Source organism: Aythya fuligula, chromosome 1 (assembly GCF_009819795.1).
Source record: "Aythya fuligula isolate bAytFul2 chromosome 1, bAytFul2.pri, whole genome shotgun sequence".
Taxonomy (NCBI): Eukaryota; Metazoa; Chordata; class Aves; order Anseriformes; family Anatidae; genus Aythya; species Aythya fuligula.
Genome location: NC_045559.1, coordinates 206,901,086 through 206,926,420, shown reverse-complemented (window position 1 = coordinate 206,926,420; position 25,335 = coordinate 206,901,086). Strand labels below are relative to the sequence as shown.

The 25,335-nt window shown below is 52.9% G+C and overlaps 1 protein-coding gene across 1 annotated transcript in view; it reads left to right on the top strand.

Annotated features, from left to right (window-relative positions):
- The first annotated feature begins 514 nt into the window (after positions 1–514).
- The window catches only part of DCHS1 (dachsous cadherin-related 1), a 46,046-nt gene continuing 21,225 nt past the window's right edge, over positions 515–25,335 (top strand). Inside the window, exons 1-5 of the mRNA XM_032207377.1 lie at positions 515–560; positions 4,893–6,701; positions 23,382–23,570; positions 23,687–23,918; positions 25,055–25,291. Coding sequence (XP_032063268.1) covers positions 4,950–6,701; positions 23,382–23,570; positions 23,687–23,918; positions 25,055–25,291 — 2,410 coding nt within the window. The 5' untranslated portion in view covers positions 515–560; positions 4,893–4,949. The remainder of the gene's footprint in view (positions 561–4,892; positions 6,702–23,381; positions 23,571–23,686; positions 23,919–25,054; positions 25,292–25,335) is intronic.

Below are 25,335 nucleotides of genomic sequence, written 5' to 3'. Positions count from 1 at the left end.
CGGGCCCCCGGCGCCCACTGCTTCCTCCCCATCCCTCTTTATCCCGGTTGCAACCCTTCCTTCCCCGCCGTGCAGCCCCTATCCCCGCCGCTGCTCCCTTGGCCCCTTCGTGCTCCCTGTCCCGCCACACCGTCCCACCGCCACGGCTCCCGGCACGGGGCCGCTCCGGGGCCGCGCTCCGCCGGCGCGCTCCGGTGGCGGGGCGGGGATGGGGGCGGCGGGGGGAGCGAGGGGCTGAGGGCGGCGCTGGGTCGGGTTTCAGCAGGAGCCTCCGCGCCGAGGCAGCGCCGACCCGCCGCCTGCCGCCGAGCTCTCCGCGGGGCGGCCGCGGCAGCGGGACGGCCGCGGCAGCGGGAGGCCGGGACACCGGAGCACCGCGGGGGCCGCGGCACCGGAGGGCACCGGAGCGCCGGAGGTACCGGAGCGGCCAGCAGTAACGGAGCGGCTGCGGCACCGGAGCACCGGGATACCGCAGCACCGGGGTAGCGGAGCGGCTGCGGGGCGTCTCGCCGGGGCCGTATCCTGCGGGATGTGAGCGCCGCCAGCGCGGGACGCACGGCGTAAGTGCCAGCGCCGGGGACCGACCCGCGCCCGTTGCCCCGTCGCCTGCGCCCGGTGTTCCGCACGTCCGCATCGCCGCACGGCGGGCCGGGCCGGACCGGGACCGGGCGCTTTGTTCTGCCTCCGCTGCGCAGACAATGAGGCGGGGGGGGGGAGGGGGCGGGGGCGCCCGCGGCGCAGCACCGCGGATCCGCGGCTGGACCGGCCTCGCCCGCGGCGCGACGGCAGCGGGGCCGGCGGTGGGAGCGGACGAGCGGGACGGTGCGGGCGCGGGCTCGGGCGAGGCGCCGGGGGTGCCACCGCAGAGGCAGAGCCGCCGCGGGGCGGGCGCTCAGCGGTCACGGCAAAGGAGCCGCGGAGGCGCCGGGCGGGGGCTGCGGGCCCGAGTAGAGCCGTGGCCAGGGCCGGGGCTGGCATAGCTCCGGCACGAGGACTGCACCGTGCAGGGCGTCCCAGGAGCACCAGGGAATAGGGCTGTGCACGGGGACCGGGAGCACCAGCAGGCGGGGGGGCGCCTGACGGCTGGGAGTCCCTGTGGGGCCAGGAGCCCCAACAGTGCGGGGTCAAACGGCCCAAGAGCTCTGAGTGACAGAGAACCCCGGTAGCCTGGGAGTGCCAGTGACCAGGGAACCCACTGGACAGCAAGCAGCCAAGGACATGGACCACCTCTGTCGTGGGCATACAGTATGGCAGAGGCCCAGCCAGTGCTCAGATGCCTGTGGGCCGGGACTGTGGGAACTGGCTAGCACAAGGAACTTTTATTAGAGATGTTTCCTATGTGGGGGAGTGTTTTCAGAGACAGGACAGGCTAAATGGAGCCCTGGCATGGCACAGAAATGGGGTACACCAGGGATGAAGTGGAACTTGATTGCATCCTCATGAGACTCATTACTTGGGTCTGATATTAGAGGGAAATAAAGCTGTGTGGCAGGGCAGGGAGCGAGCAATAGGGAATGGGATTGAAGTGCTGGTGCAAGAGGGCCAGGTAGGAGGAGATGGAATGGCCAGGAGGCATCTTAACTGTAGGTCATGGTAGACAATAGAAGTTGAAAGTGAGTTGTTAGCCTTGGGCTGCACTGCAAGTGAGGCTGGACTGTGTCTATCTCTGAAGGCAGAGAATCAGAAAGTCTTCAGAGAGACCTGTGTGAATGTAGAAGAGAAGAACATGTTCCAGGACAGTGGAGTGGTACTCAGCAAAGATTAAAGAGGCTTCTGCATCCTTCCTGATCTGGACTGGAGTCTCAAAAACATGATAATATGAGTCATGGCCTCTCATGTGAGGCTTTGGATATGGAAGCAGCATCTGCAGCTTTGATGGAGCTTTTGCACAGCAAGCGCTCTGACATATGTTTGTGGCATGCACAGTGGGCGCATTTCTAGCTTCTCTGCTGGGGCCAGTGTAGGCCTGCTTTCCCATCCTCATGGCTGACAAGAGATCCAATGCCACTGGTAGGCAGACAGGGATGCATGCATTGGCCCTTCTGTAAATCCTTATTTATTTTTTTTTTCTAAATGTGACATCTCGTAAGCCTAGGCTTGGTGCTTCTGGTGCCCTGGCATATCAGCCCTAGGCCTGGGGATGCCTCTGTATACTGCAGCACCCTTCCTGTCAGCCTCCTTACTTGGCTCTGGACCCCAACCTCCTCCCTGGACAGACTGTGATGCTAACAGTTTTCTTCAGAGGCTTCTGCTGCCAATTGTTACTAGGGAACTCAGTGCCCAATGGTGGGAGGGACATAGAGGGAGCAGGGCAGTCTGGCTCACATTACACAGGCTGGGCCTGGACCAGTTGAGCCAGCCCCTAGCACTGAGCTATCTGCTAATTGGAAGCAGCTGTTTGGATTTGGTGACTCTGCATGCACTGAGGTCACTGCCGTCTGTCTTCCTTGCCGACCCAAGCCTGCAAACTTCATAGGAACAGAGGTCTGTTAGTACTATGGACTCGTGCAATCTGGCAACCTGCAGTTTCGTCTTTTGCCTAAGAGGTAGCTAGGCTTTGAACCTACCCATATGCATCCAGGGAGCATAGAAAGGGAGAAGTTCACACAGACTTTCATCACCCCAAGAACGCTTGTTCCTCACCCCAAGAACCCTAGTCTCTGTTCCTCGGTTGTCCCAGTGCTCTCAACTGCTCTTTGCACTCTCCAGCTTGACTTTACCAGTTTCCCTGCCCCCATGCCAGTAGCCCACAAAACCTCACTGCACTCCCTTCTGCTTCCCAAAAGCCATATCAAGAATCAAACCTTTTTTTTTTTTTTTTTTTTTTTTTTTTTTTTGTTCCCGTATCTGTGCCCTGATCAGTGCTGGGCATTATCCAAGACCTTCCAGCTTAATCCTTTCCTCAGCCACTGAGATCACCTCATTGCCTCTCTCTGTATGTCTGTCTACTAGTTCTTCTACCCTTCTTTTCCTTAAGTTTTCATCTACTCACCTGCCAAGGTTTTGAACCCTCTGCCTTGTACCTTCCCATGACCTGGGCAACTGAGTCACAGTTAGGATGATGCAGTTTCATCACAGAAGCAAACTTGGGCCCCATTCCTCCAGTTCTGGATGTGTTTAGTTACCCCTTCAGCTGTAGAAATTTAATTAATTCCAATAGAAAGAGACGGACCTGACCGGGACCACTGAATTGGTGCAGGTCACCAGCTAGCAGCCCACAAGTACAAGTAACTTCTTTTTACTTCTGCTCCTGAAAGAGAGGAGCAGATATGAGGATTCATATTTGCTAGGTGCAAGAACAGTGTGTGGCTTTACTTGCCATGGATGAAGTCAGGCACTGGGTGTATACATACATGTAGGTTTCTAGTTTGTATAGCCCATTGAAGTAAACAGATATTTCTTCATATGAAGAAAACACTTTAAAAATTTTATTTCTGTCACTAACCCAAGGTTTCCACAGGAAAAATCAACCTAAACTGATGTCCTGAGGTGGAAAAGAAGACCAAGGAATAACCATACTACAGCCCCTGGAAAGGGTTAACACTGCTGTAGGGTTCTGTAGACTAAGGGCTGCCATTCTTAGTCCCTAAACTAAGGCAGTATCAGCCACCTCCGTCCCCCAAGACAGGGAGGTTCCTGCCGTCCTATGTCTGACATGAGCAGCTCCTGAGTGTGGTTATGGGACCAGCAGCAAATGCTTTCAAGAGAGTCCAAGTGTGAGCTCATGCTGCCGCCATCCCTGCAGACCACTAAGCCTCGTTTACCGGGGGCTAAAAGCAGCACTGGGGCTGGTGTTCTTCACAAGGTCTTTGACTGCTGAGTTGCTTTGGCTACTCGCAGGGAGGGTGGGCAGAGCCCTTGGGGGCTGACTGCCTTTGGGCACCGGGAGTGTGTCCAGCGTGTCCAGTAGTGGTGTTGCTGCAGGGAGCTGCTCCTCCCTGCTCGTCCCTCCCCCACTGCTGCAGTGAAATGAAGCTACAGCAGGGGGAAATGGAGTGAAGGAGCCAGAATGAGCAAGGAGCAGTAAGAAGGAGACAAAGGAGGAGAGTGAGCAGGGGAGGGTGTGGGACGGGGAAGGAGCCAGAGCAGCTGGCAGTTCAGAGGGAGTTGCTGCGTTCCTACTGTACCACCACCACCCTCCATGGTACCAGCTTGGGGCATCCACAGATCTCTGTGCCAGGCCAAACAATGGGCCCTGTCCGCCCTAGGAGGACAGGATTTTATCCTGGGCATTCCCAGCTGTGGGTATGTCCTTTGCAATAGAGCCATTCTGATTTATTGTTCACTGGATGTAAGCCCACTCCAGTTCTGCTGCTCCCTTCTAGGGACACCCGATTTGCACTTCACATTTTTTTGAGCCTAAATCCCTGTTGTCCTGAAAAGCATGCTACTGGGGAGGGGGGGATTCAGCAGGGTCACTTGTTGGGCTCTCTCCCAGTTTAAGATTGTATTTTTCAGTATAGAGAGGTGCTAGGCTGCTGCTTGTCCAAAAATCTCTGTGGTCTTGCAGACAGCCTTTCTCAGCCTCACTGGAAGCATTCAGCTGTTAAAGGCACAGGAACCCTCTGCTGTAGGGCAGCTGGCTCCAATGTTGCTGGGAGAGCTAGTGGTTGGGAAGAATGCTTGGCTGTGTAGAAAATAGCTTATGTGATAGGGTACCAGCTAGTAACCTCAGCAAGAGGTCAGGTGTGCTCTGCTTATCTGACGTAAGGCACTGTCCTAGGCCTTCCTTCTGGGCACCCTCTGCTCTAACACCTTTTAATCTCATGAGGGATAAGTGATACAGAGCAATCAGGCAGGAGATACCTGGTAGGCTTTCCCTCCACATGTTTTTCTTTTGTCATTCCTTTGCTGCTCCCTCTTAACCAGCCTCTGGTCTGCATTCCTTGCAGGATTAAAGCACACTGCAAAGAAGATCGAGCAACCTTCTGCTCTGCAAGTCCCTAGTAATGGAGCAGATGAAGGGGTCAGCCGTGCTTCTTCTGGAGCTGCTAATCCTTGGGGGCCTGAGAGCAGGGAAGGGCTCTGCCGTCCTGGGTACCCTGGATCTACAAATAGATGAGGAACAGCCAGCTGGCACCATCATTGGGGACATCAGTGCTGGCCTGCCACCTGGTACCAGTGCCTACATGTATTTTATATCAGCACAGGAAGGCAGTGGTGTTGCCACTGACTTGGGAATAGATGAGAACACGGGTATCATCAAAACAGCCCGTGTCCTGGACCGAGAGACCCGGGACCGTTACAGCTTCATTGCTGTTACTCCAGAGGGCATCACAGTAGAAGTGAATATCCAAGTTAATGACATCAATGATCATGCTCCAGCCTTTCCCAAGCAACACAGTACCTTCCAGATTCCAGAGCACACACCCATTGGCAGCAGATTTCCCTTGGACCCAGCCTTTGATGCTGACAGTGGCCTGCTGAATACCCAAGGCTATGTGATTAAGGGTGACAATGTGGGGCAGGCCTTCCGCCTGGAAACACGGCGAGGACCCAATGGGGTCTTGTATTTGGATCTGGTGGTCAGCAATGTCTTAGATCGGGAGAACCGATCATCATACTCCTTGCTTTTGGAAGCCTATGATGGTGGCTCCCCTCCCAGGAGCACCCAGATGACGCTGGATATATCTATCCAGGACATCAATGACAATGCTCCTACCTTCAACCAGAGCCGCTATCATACTCTTATATCAGAGAATTTGAAACCTGGCAGCAGCATCCTTCAGGTCTTTGCCTCTGATGCAGATGAAGGAGAAAATGGGGATGTGGTTTATGAGATCAACCGTCGACAGAGTGATCCTGACCAGTACTTCACCATTGACTCCCGAACTGGAGTCATCAAGCTCAACAAGGGTCTGGACTATGAAGTCAGGAAGGTGCATGAGCTGGTGGTACAGGCACGGGATAAGGCTGTCCATCCTGAGGTCACTACAGCTTTTGTCACTATCCATGTGCGTGACTACAATGACAACCAGCCCACCATGACTATCATCTTTCTGAGTGAAGATGGCTCCCCTCAGATCTCTGAGGGAGCCCAGCCCGGCCAGTATGTGGCCCGCATCTCTGTTTCTGACCCAGATTATGGTGAATACTCCAATGTCAATGTCACACTGGAGGGAGGGGATGGTAAGTTTGCCCTCACTACCAAGGACAACATCATCTACCTTATCTGTGTGGACCAGCTCCTGGATCGTGAAGAAAGAGACTCCTATGATTTGCGGGTGACAGCTACTGATTCAGGAACACCTCCACTCCGGGCAGAATCAACCTTTGTGCTGCAGGTGGTGGATATCAACGACAACCCTCCACTCTTTGACCAACAGGAGTACAAACAGAGCATTCCTGAGGTTGTGTACCCAGGCAGCTTTGTCCTGCAAGTGACAGCTCGAGACAAAGACCAGGGTCCCAATGGGGAGGTGCGGTACAGTATCATGCATGGCCATGACACCCACTCCAGCTGGTTTGCCATTGACCCTGCTACAGGTATCATCACTACTGCTGCTCCACTGGATTATGAGAAGGATCCTCAACCTCAGCTGACAGTGCTGGCCACGGACAGGGGAACTCCTGCCCTCTCTTCCTCAGCTGTGGTGCATGTGGCCCTGCAGGATGTCAATGACAATGAGCCAGTGTTCAGGAGTAATTTCTACAATGTGTCCCTGAAGGAGAACACCCCTGTTGGGACCTGCTTCTTACAGGTAGGCACAACTGTCAGGAGTTGATCTTGAGGAGGGCACAGCCAAGGCTATGAGGGGTTTGGGATGGGAGACCTGCCACTGAAGGATGTTTAGTGCAGTTTTCATGGCTTAGATAGGTCCTGATGGCAGCAGGAATGCTAGAACAAAGAAATCCCTACTCAATGTGAGTGGGAAATGGGGCAGAACAGTGTTACACCGTTTCTGCATGTAAGTACTGAGTAATATCGCTGATACTGTGGGCAAATCTCAAGGAATTCCTTTGTGCAAAGCATTTCATTGGCATCAGCTAACATTGTGCACCACAGTACAAGGCATTGCTGGCACAAGGATGGAGCAGCCTTTCAGGCCAGGATACTAGAAATGGTGCTCAGGAACAAGGGTCAAATCTGTAGGAAGCTGCTAACTTCTCTCTACCCCTGTGAGATGATTAGGTGAAGTTCATCAGTGTTTGAAAGGCTAGTTGTGAATATTAGCATTAATTATGCATGATTGGCATTGTTGTATTACCTTGGAAGCAGCATCTTTGGAATTTGAACTGAGACGCAATTGCTGCATCAGCCTTCAAGCAGTAAGAGGTCTCAGGTGAGGCCTGAAGGGTTCGTGCACCTCTATCAGGTTCTGTGGATGCACGGCAGTGATGCCATTTGTATGACTCCGAAGGTCTGTTCAGGGCAACACGCTGCCTTGTCCCAGGTGGGTGGGGTGGGGCTAGGGCCAGGGCTGGGGACAGAGGTAGGGCAGAGGCCAAGGGTGGGAGTGGGCTCAGGGCCAGGGCAGGGGTGGAGCAGCTCTGGGGAGTGTGGAGGCCCCAGGTGTGCGCAGGGACATCTTGGCTGCAGCAGCCCCAGGGGAAGTCCCCGCTCCTCTGTGCCGTCCGGCTCAGTGTTGCTTGCTGGGCAGGAAGGTGTTCTGGAAATGCAATTGGCGATGGCAGCTGGGCTCCTGGCCACAAGCATGGGTAGAGGCAGGAGGGAGAGCGGGTTCCACAGAGGAGCTGGGGTGGCGCAGAGCCACAGGGATGGCATGAAGAAACTGTTTGGGTGTGCGAGGCCTGGCCACGGTGAGGACCGGCACAGCGTGGGGGCCAGCCCGGCTCGCACAGCACAGGGGGAGGCGCTGGCCCGGAGGCCAGCAGCAACTGAGGATTTGGCCAGATTTCGATGGTCTTGGCTCAGCCCTCATGTTTCGTTTGGAAACAGCGCGTCTGGGCTGAGCGCAGGTAACTCCCGCGTGGCCCCAGCACAAAGCAAACAGCTCACACATCTGCTGCTGCTTCCTCTGAGCCGGGAAACGTGAGAGGATGGGAAAGGAGGCAGGCCAGGCTGCCGGCTAGGCACCAGGCCGCAGCTGGAGTGGGCCAGGTCGGGGAGCTGGGCAGATCTGGGGTGGGGAGCCTGGATCTCCTGCTGGTTCAAGCCACCCCTCCCCCAGAAGAGTCTTCCAAGGAGCCATTGGGGTCAGCAGTGGCCAGCAGCTGGCACCGTCCCACGGGGTTGCTCATGTCAGCCCCTGTGTGTCCCCTGCTTTATTCCAGCTGTCTGTGACCTCCAAGCATCAGGGCTTGTCCTGCCTTAGGAGGTGAAAGGGTCTGTGGCGAGGTCTGGATTTGGTCCAGACCCATGTAATATTCACAAGAGCCCAGACCATGGGCAGGCACTACCAGCATGATGTGCAGAACACAGCTGCCAAGGCCAGCATGAAAAAAAGGGTTTGGTTCTCCATTGGACCACCATATTTCTAAGCAAGAAACCTTGGGAGGACCAGGTCTATTTTCAGATGTTGATATCTGCTCTCTGTGGGCAGGACAAAATGATGGGAAAGTGAGGAGTCAATGTGAGTGCGAGTGACCAGGAGAGACTAGCTGCAGGTCTCCTGCATGCCCACACACCCCATCCGCTCTGCCAGGTTGGTCTTTGTGTTTGGTGTATGAACAGGGCTGAGCAGAACAGGTTGCTGGCCTGAGCTCCAGAGAAGAAAGGAATCTCATAACATCTTTGTTTATTACTTGTGTTTATTATGGGCCAGGTCTCACGGTAGCAGACTCTGCATAAGCCCTAACCAAAGGAAACAGCAAACTCACAGTTCAGGTCTCAGATGAGAGAGAAATGCCAGTAGAGAAGGAGCCCAGGGAATCAGTGGACACAGCACCTTCAGGCAAGAGAGCAAGGGATAGTCAATAATCGGTTGTCTCTGTTTCTCTGTGGCCATGAGTTGATAGTATAGATGCTTTAGGGCTCATCGGACCACATTCAAGTGCTATGTTTATATGATGCAAAGCACTGTTCTGGTATAAATTCACCCTGCTGGCTTAAATTTGCTTTAAATATTCTGTTGGATTGACTTTGTACCAGCATGCTGCATGCATGGTCAGATATTGTCTTTCTGGGCCTTTCTAACTTTTCATGCTAAATCAAGTATTGTCTGTCCTCTGGCAGCCACTGTAAAGCACAGAGAGAGCTGTGTAACCCCCATGTTGTGAATGGTGGCTGATTTGACTGAAATGTGAATGAGATGAGATGGTGGATTACTGATTCTTGCATAGATTCAATATTAATGATTTTGGAGCCAGGGTTTACATATTTCCCTTGCACCCATACACACAGTTGTTGGCGAAGAAGATCACCACCAATCAAAAGCTGACCAGCAACACATGCAACGTATATCCGTATCTTAAAATTTTGAGGACAGGTCTGATGAGCTTTTGAGTTTGAGTACTGTTTTGTGATTCTGTGGGACTGGCTATGCTGCATGCACAGCACTGGGACAGCCTCTGGGGCTGCACCATGACCTGCATGAAGTGCTCTAAGCTAGATCAGGCTGCAGGAACTGTATTACAAAAAGAGAGTCCTAAGGGATAATCATGATGCATTGGTTATGGTACTGAAGGGGACAGCTGTGAGAGGACACAGCGAGTAGTCACACATTGGGACTGGAGCAGCAGGAAGACTAATACTGACTTTGCTGCTAGAGAGAGTGGTGGAAGGACATTGTTACATTCATTCATTTTCTTGGGACAACGGATTTGGCATTAACCTATTTTCAGACCTTTGCACGACATAGAACAGGCCTCCTCCTGCTATGAAACAAGAAGACAAGTTTCCCAAGACAAGATGGGGAGATGCCTGTGAGCTCCTTAGGGATCAGCATGAGGAGAGGGAGTGCATCATGCTTCTGGGAGAGAGGGCTGGGAGAGCGAGTCTGGGGGTACAGAGGGACTGGGAACATGGGGGAGATGCTGGTACATGGGGAGGTTGTGGGGGAGGTGAGTGCTGTTGTTACCGCCAGAAGAGCTGCATTTGTTCCAAATTCCTGTGAAAGTTATTTCCTTGCGCTGCCAGCAGCCTCCTCCTGGGCTTGGCACAGCAGCCAGCGCCATGATTAATTCAAGTAGCATTTCCCCTGGAGCTGCAGCAGCTTTTCCACTGCAGCCGAGAGGCCCCAGCCCCTTGCGCTCCTCTCCCCCATACTCTGCTCCTCCCCCAGCCCCCTCCACAGCTCCCTCCTTCCTCTGCACTGATCTCCAGCCCCCTCACAGCTGCCCCTCTTCCCTCACCTCTGCTTTGGCCCCAGGCCCCGTAGAACTCCCCTTCCTCCTATAGTCCTTGCTCATGCCCTCCCTCTTCCATGCTGCCCACAGCCCCACACCTGTGCACACTGCTCCCCCAAAGTGCCCGGCACTGCTCCTCCCCTCCCAGAGCCCCAGCCTGCCAGCATACTCCCCCTCCCCTTCCCTCAGTCTCTGCTCCCTCCTGTTCTTCCACACCCCTTGGCTGCTGCCAGCTGCTGTCGTCTGCCCCCCAGGGACCCTTGCTGTTTTGCCCCTGGGGCAGATCTCACTGACAGTGCTCTCCCTCATGGGCATGGCCATGGGGCAGGCACCCCAGCCTCTTCCTTCTCCCCTTCCTGTCTGGTGTTCCCCTGCTTGTCCTGCTCCCTACTCTGCTGCCCCAAGCTCCAGTATCACCTGCATGTCTTGCATCATCATGCCCCATCCTGCTGTGCAGACCCGCTCTGAAAGCTCTCACTACCAGAGCTTTGTGCAGCCAAAGCTCAGCTCAGCACCCTTCTCTGGAGTCCTTGGCATCAGCACCCTCCAGCAGGTCACTTCCCACCCTGCACTGCTGCTGCCCCACTCAAGCCCCCTTGAGCACTCTTCCTTTGCAGGGTCGTGACTTCTGCCCTCCCTGCTCAACACCCCAACTTGTCCGCTCTGCCGAGGTTCCCAGTGCCCTATAACTCCTTGCTGCTCTAACAGAGCAGACATCTGTGTGCTTGTGTGTGAGTTTTTCTCCTACTCTTTCTGCTCCTTACTTTGCCCCTGCTCCTGGAAGAACTGGGACTCCCGGAAAGTTTGTACTCACCCTCGGGTTCCTGTAGCCAGTTGCCCTCCACCACAGTCTTATCACCCTGCCAATGTCTTTGATTAAACTGCTTCCCTTCCTCCTCAAACCCAAGGGCTTTGCTACATCACATTCAATTCTTGGATGTCACAATCTGCCCCTGTGCTCCATACCTAGCTGTGTATGGATACAGCAGCCCTGCGTCTGCCCATGCCTTGGCTGTGGCTGTGGAGCTGCCAGCCAGAGCCTCACCATGTCCTGTAGCTGCTGGGCTGCAGGAGCCAGTGGTGCAGGCATGCAGTGACTGCAGCTGTGCAGAGGGGTCTCCCTGGACGTGGCACACCCCACAGCCTCAGGGTCTGACCCTCGCCTCAGCCACGCGTGCTGGACAATCACTAGGGCCGAACCCTGACCCCACACACTCCCCTGAGGCCTGAGTATGCTGGAGGCTGAGACGCAGTCCGGGAGCCAGAGACAGCTCCTGAAATAGCAGCCGTGGCCGCTCCCTGGCTGCTTTTAGCTGGTCAGCAGCTGTGCCAGGGCTGGGGAGGGCAGGACGCCTGGCACACACTCAGGCAAAGGGAGCCGTGCGTGGGATCGTTGACCACACTGGCGCCAGCCTCCCCTCCTCTCCCACCAAGAGCCGTCACTCTGAGGGGCGGGAGCCCAGAGCCAGATGTTTGCCAAAGCCACAGCGTAACATGTGCGTAGCAGAGATCCAGCCGGGGCAGGGCTCCAGATGAGCTCCCTGCCTGCTGACTGTGCTTGCTGGAGATGAGGAGGATAGCCAGAGAACGGCTGCTGAGAAGCACTCCATCCTTTTCATGAACTGTGGACTGCATAGGGGAGTAGAGAGGTCAGTAGTAAGGCTGGGAGAACAAAGATGGCTGTATTCAAGGGACTCTGGTGTTGCCCTCTAGATGGATCTGTGGGAGGGAAAAGCCTTGACTCCAGGTGATGCAGCTGAGGACTCTAGTGTGCGGCTTTGCTTCTCCATCCATTCTCTGCTCTGGAAGAACCTAAAAGCTTTGTGGTGCCTTGGTTCTACTTCCTTGCATCTTGTCTTGCCAGGGTAGTAGGAGGATGGTGAAATAACAAGACCTCAAAGTTTCGATGACCATGTTTGTCCTGCCAATTCTCCATGTGGTGTGGAGAGGCACACTTTCCCAGCATCTGCCGTCCTTTGCTCAAAGCAGTCATAGCTCCCTGAGATTCGTGCTGTGGTTTCTTCCTAACCCTGCAACATCTTGCTGCTCTTTTCCATCCACTGCTGCTACTTTGACTGCATTAGTCTCATGGGTACCCTTTTGCCCAGCTGCTCTTGACAAGTGGCTGCAGGCTATACAAGCAAAGTTTTGAACCAAACAGGAAAGAAGAGTCAGGTAGCAGATGCTGCTGCACAGTGGTCCCAGGGCTGTGTGCAGGGCTGATGGAGCAGAGCCACTCTTTCAGAAGGACTAAAGCTGACTGGAGTTCTGGGATGTTCAGAAGGGCCTTTGGCTGCAGATCACAGAATGACAAAGGCTGAGATTGAAGGGACCTCTTGTAATCATCTAATCCAATCTCCCTGCTCAAGCAGGGCTACTCAGAGCTGGCTGCCCAAAATCCTGACTACACAATGCCTATGGGCAACCTGTGACAGTGCTCAGTCACCTGCCCAGTAACGAAATGCTTCCTGGTGTTCAGACAGAACCTCCTGTGCTCCAGCTTGTGTCCACTGCCTCTTGTCCTGGCACTACCACAGAAAAGAGCTGGGCTCCAACATCTTTGCACCCTCCCTTCAGGTATTTACAGACACTGATGAGATTCCCAAGCTTTCTCTTCTCCGGGCTGTACAGTGCCAGCTCTCTCAACCTCTCCTCCTATCAGAGATGGTACAGTCCCTTCAGCATCTTTATGTCCACCAGGCCCCCCAGGTCCGTTTCTGTCAGGGAGCATTCCACCTTGGGAGCTCCCAGCATGTCCTGGTGCCTGGACTTGTTCCTCCCCAGGGGCAGGACTTTGCACTTCTTGGTGAACTCCACGACGTTTCTGTCATCCCATTCCTCCAGCCAGTCCAGGTCCCTCTGGAGGGCAGCACAACCCCCTGGTGTATCCGCCCCTCCTCTCAGTTTTGTGCCATCTGCAGCCTTGCTGAGGTTACACTCTGCCCTATCACCCAGACCATTAATGAAGATATTAAACAGGACTGGACATGGTATTGACCCCCAGGACTCATTACTGGCCTCCAACTAGGCTGCACCACTGACCATTACACTCTGTGTCCTGTCATTCAGCCTGTTTTCTATCTACCTCACTGTCTGCCCATCCAGCCCATACGTCACCAGCTTGTCTGTGAGGATCTTATGGAGCACAGCGTCAAACGCTTAACTGAAGTCTAGGCAGACTATATCCACTACATTCCCCTTATCTATCAGGCCAGTCACTTCATCATAGAAGCTTCTCAAGTTGGTCAAGCATGAGTTTCCCTTGGTGAATCCATGCTGACTGCTCCTGATGATGTTCTTGCCCTTCGTGTGCCTAGAAATGGTTCCAGGATGAGTGGCTCCAGCACCTTCCCCAGGATCAAGGTGAGGCTGACCGCCTCTAATTTCCAGCTTGGAATGGGCTGCTCTTGGGCCTGAAGAAGGTGATCCTTGAATACTAAACAGCTTTCCTGGGGTCCATACGGTGTGCATTAGCGTACAGGCACTTAAGAGAGGCATCCCAGCATAGAAACAGTTTGGGAGATTTCTCCGTAATGGTGCCTTGTAGGCGCTTCCCTGCCTCCATGCAAGTGCTGGACATGACCCTGGTTAAGCCCCATTTTGCTGACTTTGTGATCCATTCCTGTAGGTCTATTTCTCATTACTGCTACTACCTCGGAGTCTAATTGTGCTCTTTTAAGACTAAGAGGTGGTAGTTCTCAGAAACTCTTCCCTTATTGGTACTGGTGAGTGGACTAGACAACCCACCTCCTCCCTGAACAAAACAGCCACATGCTCAGATAGTTTTCCAGCTTGCAGCTGTCCTGTTCTAGCCTGTAGAACACCATTCTCTAAAGGGAAATCCTTTGCCATGAAGAGATAATGAATGCATCCTGCTATTGTGTATGGGAAGTGTTTCTGTCAGCAATCAGCTCCTTGCTCTTGAAGACAGAGGGAGATTTGAGACCCATCCTGCTGTAGTCCAGAACGAAGCCAGAGCAATGCAGTTCCAGTGCTCCCACTTGTCTTTGGGTTTTGTTATGATGTGCTTGGCTGCAACATGGTATTTCTCTGTAACCTGTTGTAGTTGCGTAGGGCAGACATAGCATTATTTCTGCTACACTGCCTCTGTGCCTTGCTCTCTCATTCTGCCTACAGCATGCTACTGAGACAACCCAGCCTTCACCCAGCCTTCTCTCAGCCCAAGGTGCACCGGAGTCCCCCCCTGCACACCATGCTAGCCATGGCCAGGTCTAGTCTGCAACAGGCTAATACACCTCTCCCATGTCCTACAGCATACCCCATCCTTATCTGCCTCTTGTGCCCCATGCTGTTCCACTATATCCTAGGCCCCATACAGATGCTCCCATGGATGCTATTATTGGCACCTTTCTGTTGTCACCCCCAGTAATACCTCCATCATCTCGCTGTATTGCCATCTTCCTCCACCACCCCTTATCCAGGGTACCCCCCCCAGCCATCCAGTGTTGCCTCAGTTCTGTGAGGGACGTACAGATCCAGCACCTGCTCGGGCTTGGGGCACTCCTGGCCTCTTCTCATGACTGCCACCCGCATTGCAGGGCAGCCAGCTTGGTCCCAAACCATCAGGGTATGCTCACAGCACCCTGTTTCAGGGCCAGCCAGAGCTGGTTGCTTTCCAGCAGTGCAGAGTTCAAGAAAAATGCACTCTGCTCTGGAATTCCTTACTTCTGGGTACTGTGGTATCAAACTGTGTAAATTAAGAAAGTAAATACCCACATTCACAGAGAAAAATCCACCACACACTTTAAGCACAAGGACATCAATGCTAATGCAAGAAGTTGAGGCTGGTACAGTGTGCCAAGGAGGTGGCAGTACCGGAGGGAAGTCTCTGAATCATAGACCCTGGCTCTCACAAAGAACTTCAGTTTCCCAGGCCAACAAGGGGTGACACACAGTTGGACCAGATGTTCACTAAAAGGAAGAACTGCCTAAGGATGTGGTAATCAATGATAGCCTTGGCTCTAGCAACCATGAAATTATAGTAATGTTCAGTATCCTAAAGGGAGTGAGGAAGGAGAGTAGTACAGACCAAGGACTTAAGACCTCAGCTTCTACAGGGATGTGTTAGGTGGAAGGGTTCTCATGGGAAGCAGGTCTGAAGACCAAAGCACAGGAAAGCTGGTAAGCCTTTAGGAAATCATCTTCCAAGCACAAGAACAGTCCATCCCAGCACTTGGGAAAACAAGGTTACATATTGGGAGACTGCTTTGGTTAAGCAGAGACCTGTGGGCTAAGCTGCAAAAATGCAGCATATGGGAGGTAGGCACAGAGGCAAGCTACAAAGGAAGAGATTATAAACAGTGCCTGGGCATATAGGGGTCATATCAAGAAAGCTAAACTTCAGGTGAGACTTGTGAGGAAAACTGAGGGTAGTAAGAAGAGCTTCTACCACTGTATTGGTAGCAGGAGGCGAAATAAGGACTTACTGCTGAATGGGGTGGGTGATTTAGTGACAGCAGACTGAGACACTCAATGCCTCCTTTATCTTGGTCTTCACCAACAAGCCCTCCCAGGCCCTTCATGCTTATTGAAAGGGTTCAGAGAGCTTCTTGACAGGGTTTAGGATTGAGTCAGTATTTCTTCAGTGACCTTGACCCATATGAATCCATGGGACGCAACAGGCTGCATCAAAGGGTGCTGACAGAAATGGACTTGTAGAAGTGCTCTTTCAAATGTGGTGGAGACCAGAGGAGATCCCTGACAACTGGAGGAAAAGCACCCCAGCTTCAAAAAAAGGCCAAAGGGATTATCTGGAGAGCCTACCCTGTTGTCAGTGTTGCTTTGGTCTCTGGAAAAATCATGGAATTAGTCCTCTTGGACCATGTGTTTGGCCACACAGAGGAAATTGGGAAGGCAGCAGCCAGCAAAGATTGAGCAAGACTAAATCATGACTGAGCAGTCTGTTTGCTTTCTGTGGTTCATGGCCTGGATCTGTTAGTGAAGGGAGAGCAGTGGATGATGAGTGCCTTGACTTTAACAAGGATTTTGACACCTTCTCCCAAGGAGAAGGTCATGGCTTGGAGAGGCACAACCAGGTGGGTAAGAAGTAGGTTTCTGTATGGTTGGGCTCACAGACTGGTGGCTCGTGAGTTGTGCTATACTTGGAGGTGGGGGCCAAGTGGAGCACCACATCCCTGGAGAATGAGAGCCCATTGGCAGAGGTGGAAACATGAGTTTCAGGCTGGATCTAGGAAAAGGCTTTCCCCATGAGGACTGTCCAGTAGTGGAGCAGGTTGCCCAGAGAGGCTGTGCAGCCTCCTGTGCTCTCCTTCCTTGTGTCCATTGGGCTGGGCAAATGCAAGGCATTTGGGAGTGCTCCAGCAACACAGTCCCCAGATGCCTGTTAATCTAATGGACAGGGGTTTGCAGGACTAGCTGTTTTTTTCCTCACATACCTGCATTACTACAAGAAGGCAGGAGCCTTGTGACAAGCTGAAGACATACAGCATCCTATCAAACAGAATCACAGAATCACAGAATCACCTAGGTTGGAAGAGACCTACAAGATCACCCAGTCCAACCTCTCACCTAACACTAACAAGTCCTCCACTAAACCATATCACTAAGCTCTAAATCTAAACATCTTTTAAAGACCTCCAGGGATGGTGACTCACCCCACATGCATGACCCACCATGGGGGTCTGCAGTTGTCCCCACTTCTGTTCATAGCCCACAGCAGGAGCCACAGCATGCTGAGGTCCTGTGGGGAACAGCAACAGGCACAGATTCCCAGGAGGAGGTTTTTCCAACAGAATCTGCATCTCCCTGACGCATAAACATGCCCACTGCCAACAGCAGTGATTCAGTATATTACATCTCACATAGCCTCTACTCACCAGTGCCACACAGCAGAATATTCACATGTTCCTGTGCTCCTTTTCTGTTCCCTTAACCTTTCTTTCAGGCTCTCTCCTGCAGTACATCTTTGGCTTTACTGACCACCTGTACTCGGCCTCTGCCAATCTCTAGCACCTACTAAACTTCTTTTTTGTATAACACATGGTCTGTCTTGGGTGTTCTCACAGTTCCAGCATTCCCAGGGGCCATTTTTCATAGCACTTTTTCCCATCCTGGCATCCTGCAAGGGTAAAACCTCTTCTTGCTGGCACATGTTGAGAGTTCCAGGTGATATGTAGCCAAAGAGAGAAAATACTCCCTGGTAAAGAAAATAAGAAAGAAGCAGGAACTACTTTCCCAAGAGCCATGAGAGACCCACTGCATTTGGCTTGGAATGGGTTTATACTAAGCTAAAGATGCAGCATTGGCTTCCTAGCCTGTATCTGTCACCAGACCCTGCTGGATTAGGCACTGTCAGACCCAGGCTGCATGGCTTGCAAAGAGCCACAGCCTGATGGTTGCGGTCCCACACAATCTAAACATGGTGAGCAGAGCCAAGTGCTGGTAATATGGTCCATTGACAGTCCTGGGCAAAGCAAGCAAGAGCCAGTTTCAGCATCCTTCCAGAGAGTCAGGTCAAGGCCAAATGTAGATAGGGACAGAGACAGAGATAGAGTTAAGGCTACAATATACATCTGAGGGGTCTGTCCAGGAGGTGAGCTGCCTACAGCATAGGTCTGGGGTCAATCTAGGAGGCAGGACTAGATACAGTGTTGGAGATGAGTACGCTAACATAGCTCTGGCCAGGCATGGGCGCCCAGACCTTAGCTTGAATGGAGCCCCTAGAGCCATGGACAGAAGGTGTGGGCTAGGTTCCCTGGCTGAGGCTGATCAGGGCCATTAAAGCCTATTAGTGCCCTTAGGGCTCAGATTCTCCACCATCTACCTCTTTAAGGAGGATATTAGTTTGTGTCAGGCAATGTCAGCTCCACATTACTGTGTAGCAGGTACCACTCAGCCAAGACCATGCAGCTAAGGCACAGAGGGCAGTGATCAGAAGGATCCTATTCCCTTAATTAATTAATTATTCAGTCCTAGTTCATATCTGAATTCTAAAAAAAGATAGGCTGGCAATTCTAAGGCTATTTGGAAATAGGCTGCATGCCTGTGGGGTTTGTTTGTTTGTTTGTTTTGTATGTGTTTGTTTGTTTGTTTTCTATTTCCTTCTTACATCAGATGAGGGAAATAATAGAATATGAGAGAGACTACCCCCAACAACACACTGTGCAGCAGCACAGACCAAAAGCTGGGTTGCAGAGGAAAAGCTGACGGAGGAGAAATTAAGATTTTGCTTCCTGCACAAGTGAAGCAAAAGGCAGAAGAGGCAGGAGGAAGCAAGGGAGAGTGTGCCTCTTCAATATGATGGACCAGCCTGAAAAACGAGCATCCTAATGCTATTGAAGGCATTAGCCTGGAGATCTGGTTGGAGACAAGGGTGCTGGAGACTGACCTTAGGGCCTCACAAAAATCCCTTTAAGGGATTCTGCATTTCACTGCAGACTTTGGAGACAAAATGTTCAGTATGGGTAGTTGTTCATCGGTTCTGCTGCCATGTTCCAAAGCAGGATGGGAGAGAGGGGACAAAGGCACTCAAATGCTGACAGCAGCTGAGTGGGCAGCAAGCCCTTATGGACAACCCCAGCAGGACATTTTGTGCATCATACAGCACCTCAGCATCTACAGGGGTTGTGTGTGACCACAGTAAAAAGGCTGAATGTGTTCTCAAGTCTGTATGCAGGCCGAACTGTGAATATTAAGTGTTTAGCCAGATACTGTATACTCAGACCTAGGAATATCACAACAGCCATGTCAATACTGGTATGTAAAAGGCATGGTAGCAGGAGAAATGTACTAATTGAAAAACACACAAAAATGTGAAATGTTAAAACAAAATAGCTACAGTTTGGCACCGTCACCCACAAGGATCACTGAGTGCAAATCCTGGCTCCATACAGGACCACCCAAAAATCAAACTGTATGTCTGAATATTGTCCTGTTTAATATCTTCATTAATGGTCTGGGTGATAGGGCAGAGTGTAACCTCAGCAAGGCTGCAGATGGCACAAAACTGAGAGGAGGGGCGGATACACCAGGGGGTTGTGCTGCCCTCCAGAGGGACCTGGACTGGCTGGAGGAATGGGATGACAGAAACGTCGTGGAGTTCACCAAGAAGTGCAAAGTCCTGCCCCTGGGGAGGAACAAGTCCAGGCACCAGGACATGCTGGGAGCTCCCAAGGTGGAATGCTCCCTGACAGAAACGGACCTGGGGGGCCTGGTGGACATAAAGATGCTGAAGGGACTGTACCATCTCTGATAGGAGGAGAGGTTGAGAGAGCTGGCACTGTACAGCCCGGAGAAGAGAAAGCTTGGGAATCTCATCAATGTCTGTAAATATCTGAAGGGAACACCATCTCTACTTAGCATATAGGGTTGTAGCTGCACATTCTGTAGCCTTGGTCAGAAACACAGCATGCACTTTGGCTCTACACATTGTGCCTAGTGTAACCATGGTGATCCTGCAAGCTTGTGCAGGTGTTCTCTACAGGTGAAATGACCCCACAGCTTTGTCCACATCTCGTATCTTCAGGCCGACCTTCTGAGCACATGCAGGTGCCTTATGCAGGTGTCTTTTATGCACATGGGGACATGCAAGTGTCTTGGACAAAAGTGCAGTGGTCCTGTGAGCTCATGTAGGGACCTCATATTGGTGTTGTGATCCTGCAGGTTAGTGTATTTCCCATACTCACACAGTGCCCCTGCAAGTTCATGCAGGTGTCTTGTTCCCAGCTGCAGCCTTCTCCTCTTCTTTCTCCTCCCACATAAACTCCTCCTGGGAAGAGCCAGTCTTGGCTCTGCAGGATATTCAAAATCGGAGGCAGGGCTGCTGCAGAGGATCCACTCAAGCTCAGAGGTCTGCCTCCTGCAGACACACGTTCAAGCAGCAGGCCTTGCACAACCCCAAGTGGAGGGCTCTCCCATAGACAGGCTGACCCCATTTTCCTCGTTTCTCAGGCAAAAGTCAGAAGCCTCCTAAGTTACAGTAAATCCAGCTGTTCCAAAATTTTGGGTGGGCACTAAATAGAAAGCCTGGGGCTGATCTGGATTAGCTTTTAGCAAAGTTCCTAGAAAAATGTCCAGACTTGGTTTAAAAAATTCCAGGAGTGGTGAATTTGCCACAGGCCTTGCTGAGCCATTTTGGTGGTTAATTAACCTCACAGATAAAAATGTGCAGTGTCCCAGATTGCCTGTGCTCTGCAGTCTGCAGCCATGGATCCCAGCTGTGCATGCCTGATGGACTGTGGTGTCTGCCATACCTAGTGGCTGATCAAACACTGCACTGCCACTTGGAGAAGTGCCCAGGCAGCATCAGTCCCTACCAGAGACAACATCGTGCTGGCCTTCAGGGGCTGTCAGGCCCCACAAGCACGGGCTAGCTAAAGGCAAGCAGCCAGCCCCATCCCACAGGAGGCAGGCAGAGGGCATCAGCGGTCTGCAGGCAACAGGGCTTGGGCTGGGGTCACTAGGTACAGTCCTGTGCCCTCTCCATACAGTGACAGAGACACAATGTGAATTGTACAGCAGCCCCACACTGAGCTAACATGGTCAGCTGCTCCTTCAGATGTGTTTGCTGTTCCTGTGGCTTTTCTCTAGACTCTGGTTTAGCACCACACCTCCAAGTAAGACAAGGACCAGACACAAATCTACAGTGCTGGTATAGCAGTGACACAACCTCTCTTGGACAATAAGTGGTCTTGTGCACGAACTGTTTGTGCTAAACCTCTTACCTGCTTCTTGAGGGGCCATCAAAACAGGACAGGGAGGTGGAGTGATAGATACACATTAATGGGGAACTTCTCTCAGGATCCCTTGTACTGGCTGTACAGCTAGGTTTGTGTCTGTTGCCAGACTCTTGGCTCCATCAGGCATTCCTGCAGGGAGATGGTGCTGGGTACCGGGGAGCAGGCAGGGAGATGATACTGTATTGTACGATAGTGAGAGCTCACCTGTTTCTCCCCTGTTCCCAAAACCCCACCCAGCTCCTGTGGCAGAAAGCTGGAGTTCCAGATAACTTCCCCTGTAGGTGTCTGTCTTATGACAGGTCAGATTCATACTCTAATGTGAACAACTCCAACTGCTATCTGTCTTTATCATTAGGTCTCTGACTTAACACCCTCCTGTTGCTCCCTGACAGCCTCAGCTTTATATCTGGGGCTCTAGATGGATTCTGATCTGAATGATGCAGGTTCATAGTAATCGCATCCAGACTTGGGGCCCTCATGCTGCACCTCACCTGTGGCCCTGCCAACCAGATACTCAGCCTGTGCTGCACACAGTGACCATTTCCACTCAGTGGCCCCGTCCCAGCCTACTTCATGAGCCCTCTGCAGCCAGCCATGCCCTGCTCTGAACCCCTGAGCCAAAGCTTCCTCAAGCCAGGAGCTCCTGGCATGTCCAAGATGCTATTGCTACTGCAGGAGCAAAGAGAAAACAGCAAAGGGAGCTGAGGCAGGATGGAGGGAGGAGTTTGAACAGAGCGGGAGGCAGGTGGGGCCAGTTCCCCAGGCTGCTGTCATGGCACCTGTGTCTCTGAGTGCTCTGCATCTGGAGCAGGGAGGGAGATCTTGTTCTATGGCACTTCTTCCAGCAGCTGCTGTATGGTAGGGGAGCAAATCTCCTCTGAAGCGAGCACTGTGCTTGTTGTCAATGTGAACTCAGGTTCTCTTCCTTGGCATCCCCTTGCAAAGGGCCCACAGGCCTTGGGGCAGGAGGGCTGGCGGAGGAATGTCACAGGTGCTGCCTCCCCTCCCTGGGGGAGGGGCTGTGGATGCCAGGCAGGAGAACCAGCAAAGGGCTCCCTCAGGTGCTGCCTCCCCTTCTGGGGTGAGAGCATAATGAAGTCCTACCTTTTCCCACTTTATTCCTTCTTCCCTGGCCCAGCAGTCTCTGGTCTCACTCTGGTTGTTCGTCCATCTCTGAGGATCTGGTGGTAGCTCAGGTTGGGGGCCCTGCCCGTAGGAAGGAGCTGTTTGCAGCCCCCAGCTGGGCCCATTCCTTGGCGCGCATGCAACGTTCCTGTGCTTCTCGCTCACGGGAGCCGAGGCCCCAGCGCTGCTGCTGGGAGGAGCTGTGGCTGACGAGGCCTGAACTCCACTTCACCCGGGCCTGGCCCAGCTGCCTCCCTCCTGGCTCCGTCCTCCAGCTTTGTTCTCCACACCGAGCTCCCAGCTGGTGAAAGAGCCATGGGCAGTGATGCTGCAGTCAGGGGGAAGAAGCTGTTTTCTGCTGAGCTGAGCTGCAAAGAGACGGAGGTGGAGCAGGACCTTGCAGACAGGGAGCAGTTTTAATCTTCCTGCTGTGTCCGTAGATGCTAATGCAAAGCCTGTGCCACGGGGTCTGGTAGGTCCAGCTGTCAGAGGGCAATGCCACCCCCAGGCATTCTTCTCAAAGCCCAGGGCTGCCAGGCACAGAGCTCTGACAGTGGGGCAGAGCCTGGGACATGGGTAAGGAGGGTCTGGTTTGCTTCCCAGCTTGTCTTAAGTGTCCTTGCAGAAGAGAAAGAGCAGAGGGCCAAGGCCAGCTGCTGCATGAGTGTGGGTTGTCTCTGGATGGCCGATCAAGCTGGGTGCAGGGGGGATGCTTGTCTGCTAGATCTTTGGCATCTCTGCACCTTTTTGCACCCACATCCTCCCCCTGTACAGGCTTTTTCTTTGCTAAGGGAAATCTGTAGACCTGGGTAGTGGATGTTGCCCCAGGGTTGCAAGAAAGGTTTTACCTGGAACAAGCCACCTCTGGCATGCAGGCACCCATGGCAGCGCTGTAGACAGCAAGCATGGTGCAGCTCTTGCAAGTCCGCAATGCAGTGCTCCCCAGCCCTGTGTCCCCTCCTGGCAAGTGCCAGTGTAGGCTGACCCTGGGGTGCCTGCTTCTGCCTGCCACTGCCTAGGGCACCATCTGAATCCGTGTGACCCTGCAGGACCTGTCCTCCTTCAGAGAATGCTGCAGAGGAAGTCATCTTGTCTGGGACAAGTATGTCAGGAGTGAGTCATTAACAGTCAGTATGCTTTGCTGTGGCCAGCTTTGAGGGCTGTGCAGTAATTGTGGGCTGTGGAGTAGAGGACAGTAATGGGTTATGAAGGTGGTGGGCTGGGTCTGTCTGCTTAGGCTGGTGGTCTCAATAGTGCTGCCCTGCTTAAGTAGTGCCTTCTCCTATCCAGGTGACAGCCACCGATGCTGACAGCGGCCTCTTTGGCTCCCTTTCCTACTCTGTTGGTTCTGGCATCGGCAGTGTGGTCCCCACACAGTTCAGCATCGACAAGAACACGGGGCAACTGTGTACGGTGCAGCCTCTGGACCGTGATGAGGGCACGTCTGCCTATGATTTCACCATCACTGCTGTTGATGGGGTGAGTGCTGCAGATGCCAATGGGGATGCAATGCTGCTGTCGCAGCACTGTGCAGGGAATACAATTGTCCTTGCCCCTGCTGTTTGCCCCATCTCTGATCTGTTTTTTTTCCACAGGGTGGCTTGAACTCCATGGTGTATGTGAAGGTTTTCCTGGAGGACATAAACGACAATCGGCCAGTGTTCTACCCGCTAGAGTATGCTGCCAGCATTAGCACACAGAGCATGCCGGGTACAGCTGTGCTGCGTGTTACTGCCCATGACAAGGATGAAGGTCTGCATGGGAAAGTGACCTACCGCATTGTCTTGGGGAACTCACCCCCTCTCTTCTCTCTCAACAAGGACACAGGTGAGAGAGCTCAGGGCCAGCCAGAGGAAGCATCAGCCAGAGCAGTGGGATGTGGGAAGATGTGAAAGTCATTCTGAATGTTTCTGTTTGGCCAACTCAGCAATTCAGGCTGCCACCAGAATATGTCTGTTCCTCTCCTGGACATTTCTTCCTTGTCCCAGTGTCTTGGTCTCCCAGCTGCTCATTCTGAGACTCAATCTCTGACTCCTTGGTTCTGCTTCCTGCTCTCTTCTTTATTTGTCCCCTTTTTCTTCCTCACTTTCATTGTCATCCCGAACTCACTGCACCTTTTCTCCTGCACACTGCTTGTTTTGTCTCATGAAGCTTTATCCTGCTTAGTTTCTTGTCCCTGCCCAGTTGCCTCCTCTCCCCTGATCAATTTACTCTCTTCCCTCATAACTCTATTAGCCAACCTTTCTCATTGCCTGTCTTGTCTCTTGCCTTCTTTGGCCACCAAAGTCAGACCAGTTTCTGCTGGGGAGGTGTGTGCATGGGTGTATGGTGCCAGGGGCCCTCAGTGGGACAGGATGGTGTCCTGTGCTTGGCAGAGGCATCAGGGTCTGCCCACATTGGTCCCCAGGTTGCCAAAATTTGGCTGGGATGAGAACAGGCCTACTGGCCATCCTAATGCAGGCCCACCTCCTTTGTAGGATTTGTCTTGGAAGGTTCTGCAGTTCTACATTTCCTCCAGGAGCCTACTCACAGCCCAGATCCCACCTGCCACTGCTGCACCCTGACCATTGCCCTGTGCCCCCACATCAGAAGTTCTGTTCCCTCCTTCCCCTCTCCCAAGACCTGCTTAGCTCAGGATTAGACTTGAGGCTGAGAAGGGAGAATTTGGGGAGTTTTTCCCATCAGGGTTCCTATTTACTCCAGTTCTTCCATGGCAAGTTGCCTTGAGGCACACATTGTTTGCTACCCTTTTAGGTTTCTCATTTCCAGATCAATCTGATCTAGCTGGTGGCATCCCTGCCCGTGGCATGGGTGTTGGGACTATATGATCTTTAAGGTCCCTTCCAACCCAAGCGCCGTTCTATGATTCTACAAATTTCAAGCTTATAGTTTGTCCTGTTGCTCTGGTGCCACGTGATGTAGGGGTGCAGGCTTAGTGCCCTCTGAACGTCTTTATTCCCTAGGTGTCATCTCCCTCTCATGGTCCCTGAGTGGTAAAGCCAACACCCTGGTGCAGCTGGTGATCTCTGCACAAGATGGAGGAGGCCTACAGGCACAGCCAAATGCCCGAGTGAACATCAGCATCGTAGAGGGCACAGTCTCGCCCCCCATCTTTGAGCAAGCCCAGTACTTCTTCACAGTGCCTGAGGACATTTTGCAGGGCACCAACGTGGGGGCTGTCCGTGCCCAGAATCCTCCAGGTATGGGCCTGGCACTTTTATATGCAGTCACTTTCCACTGTTCC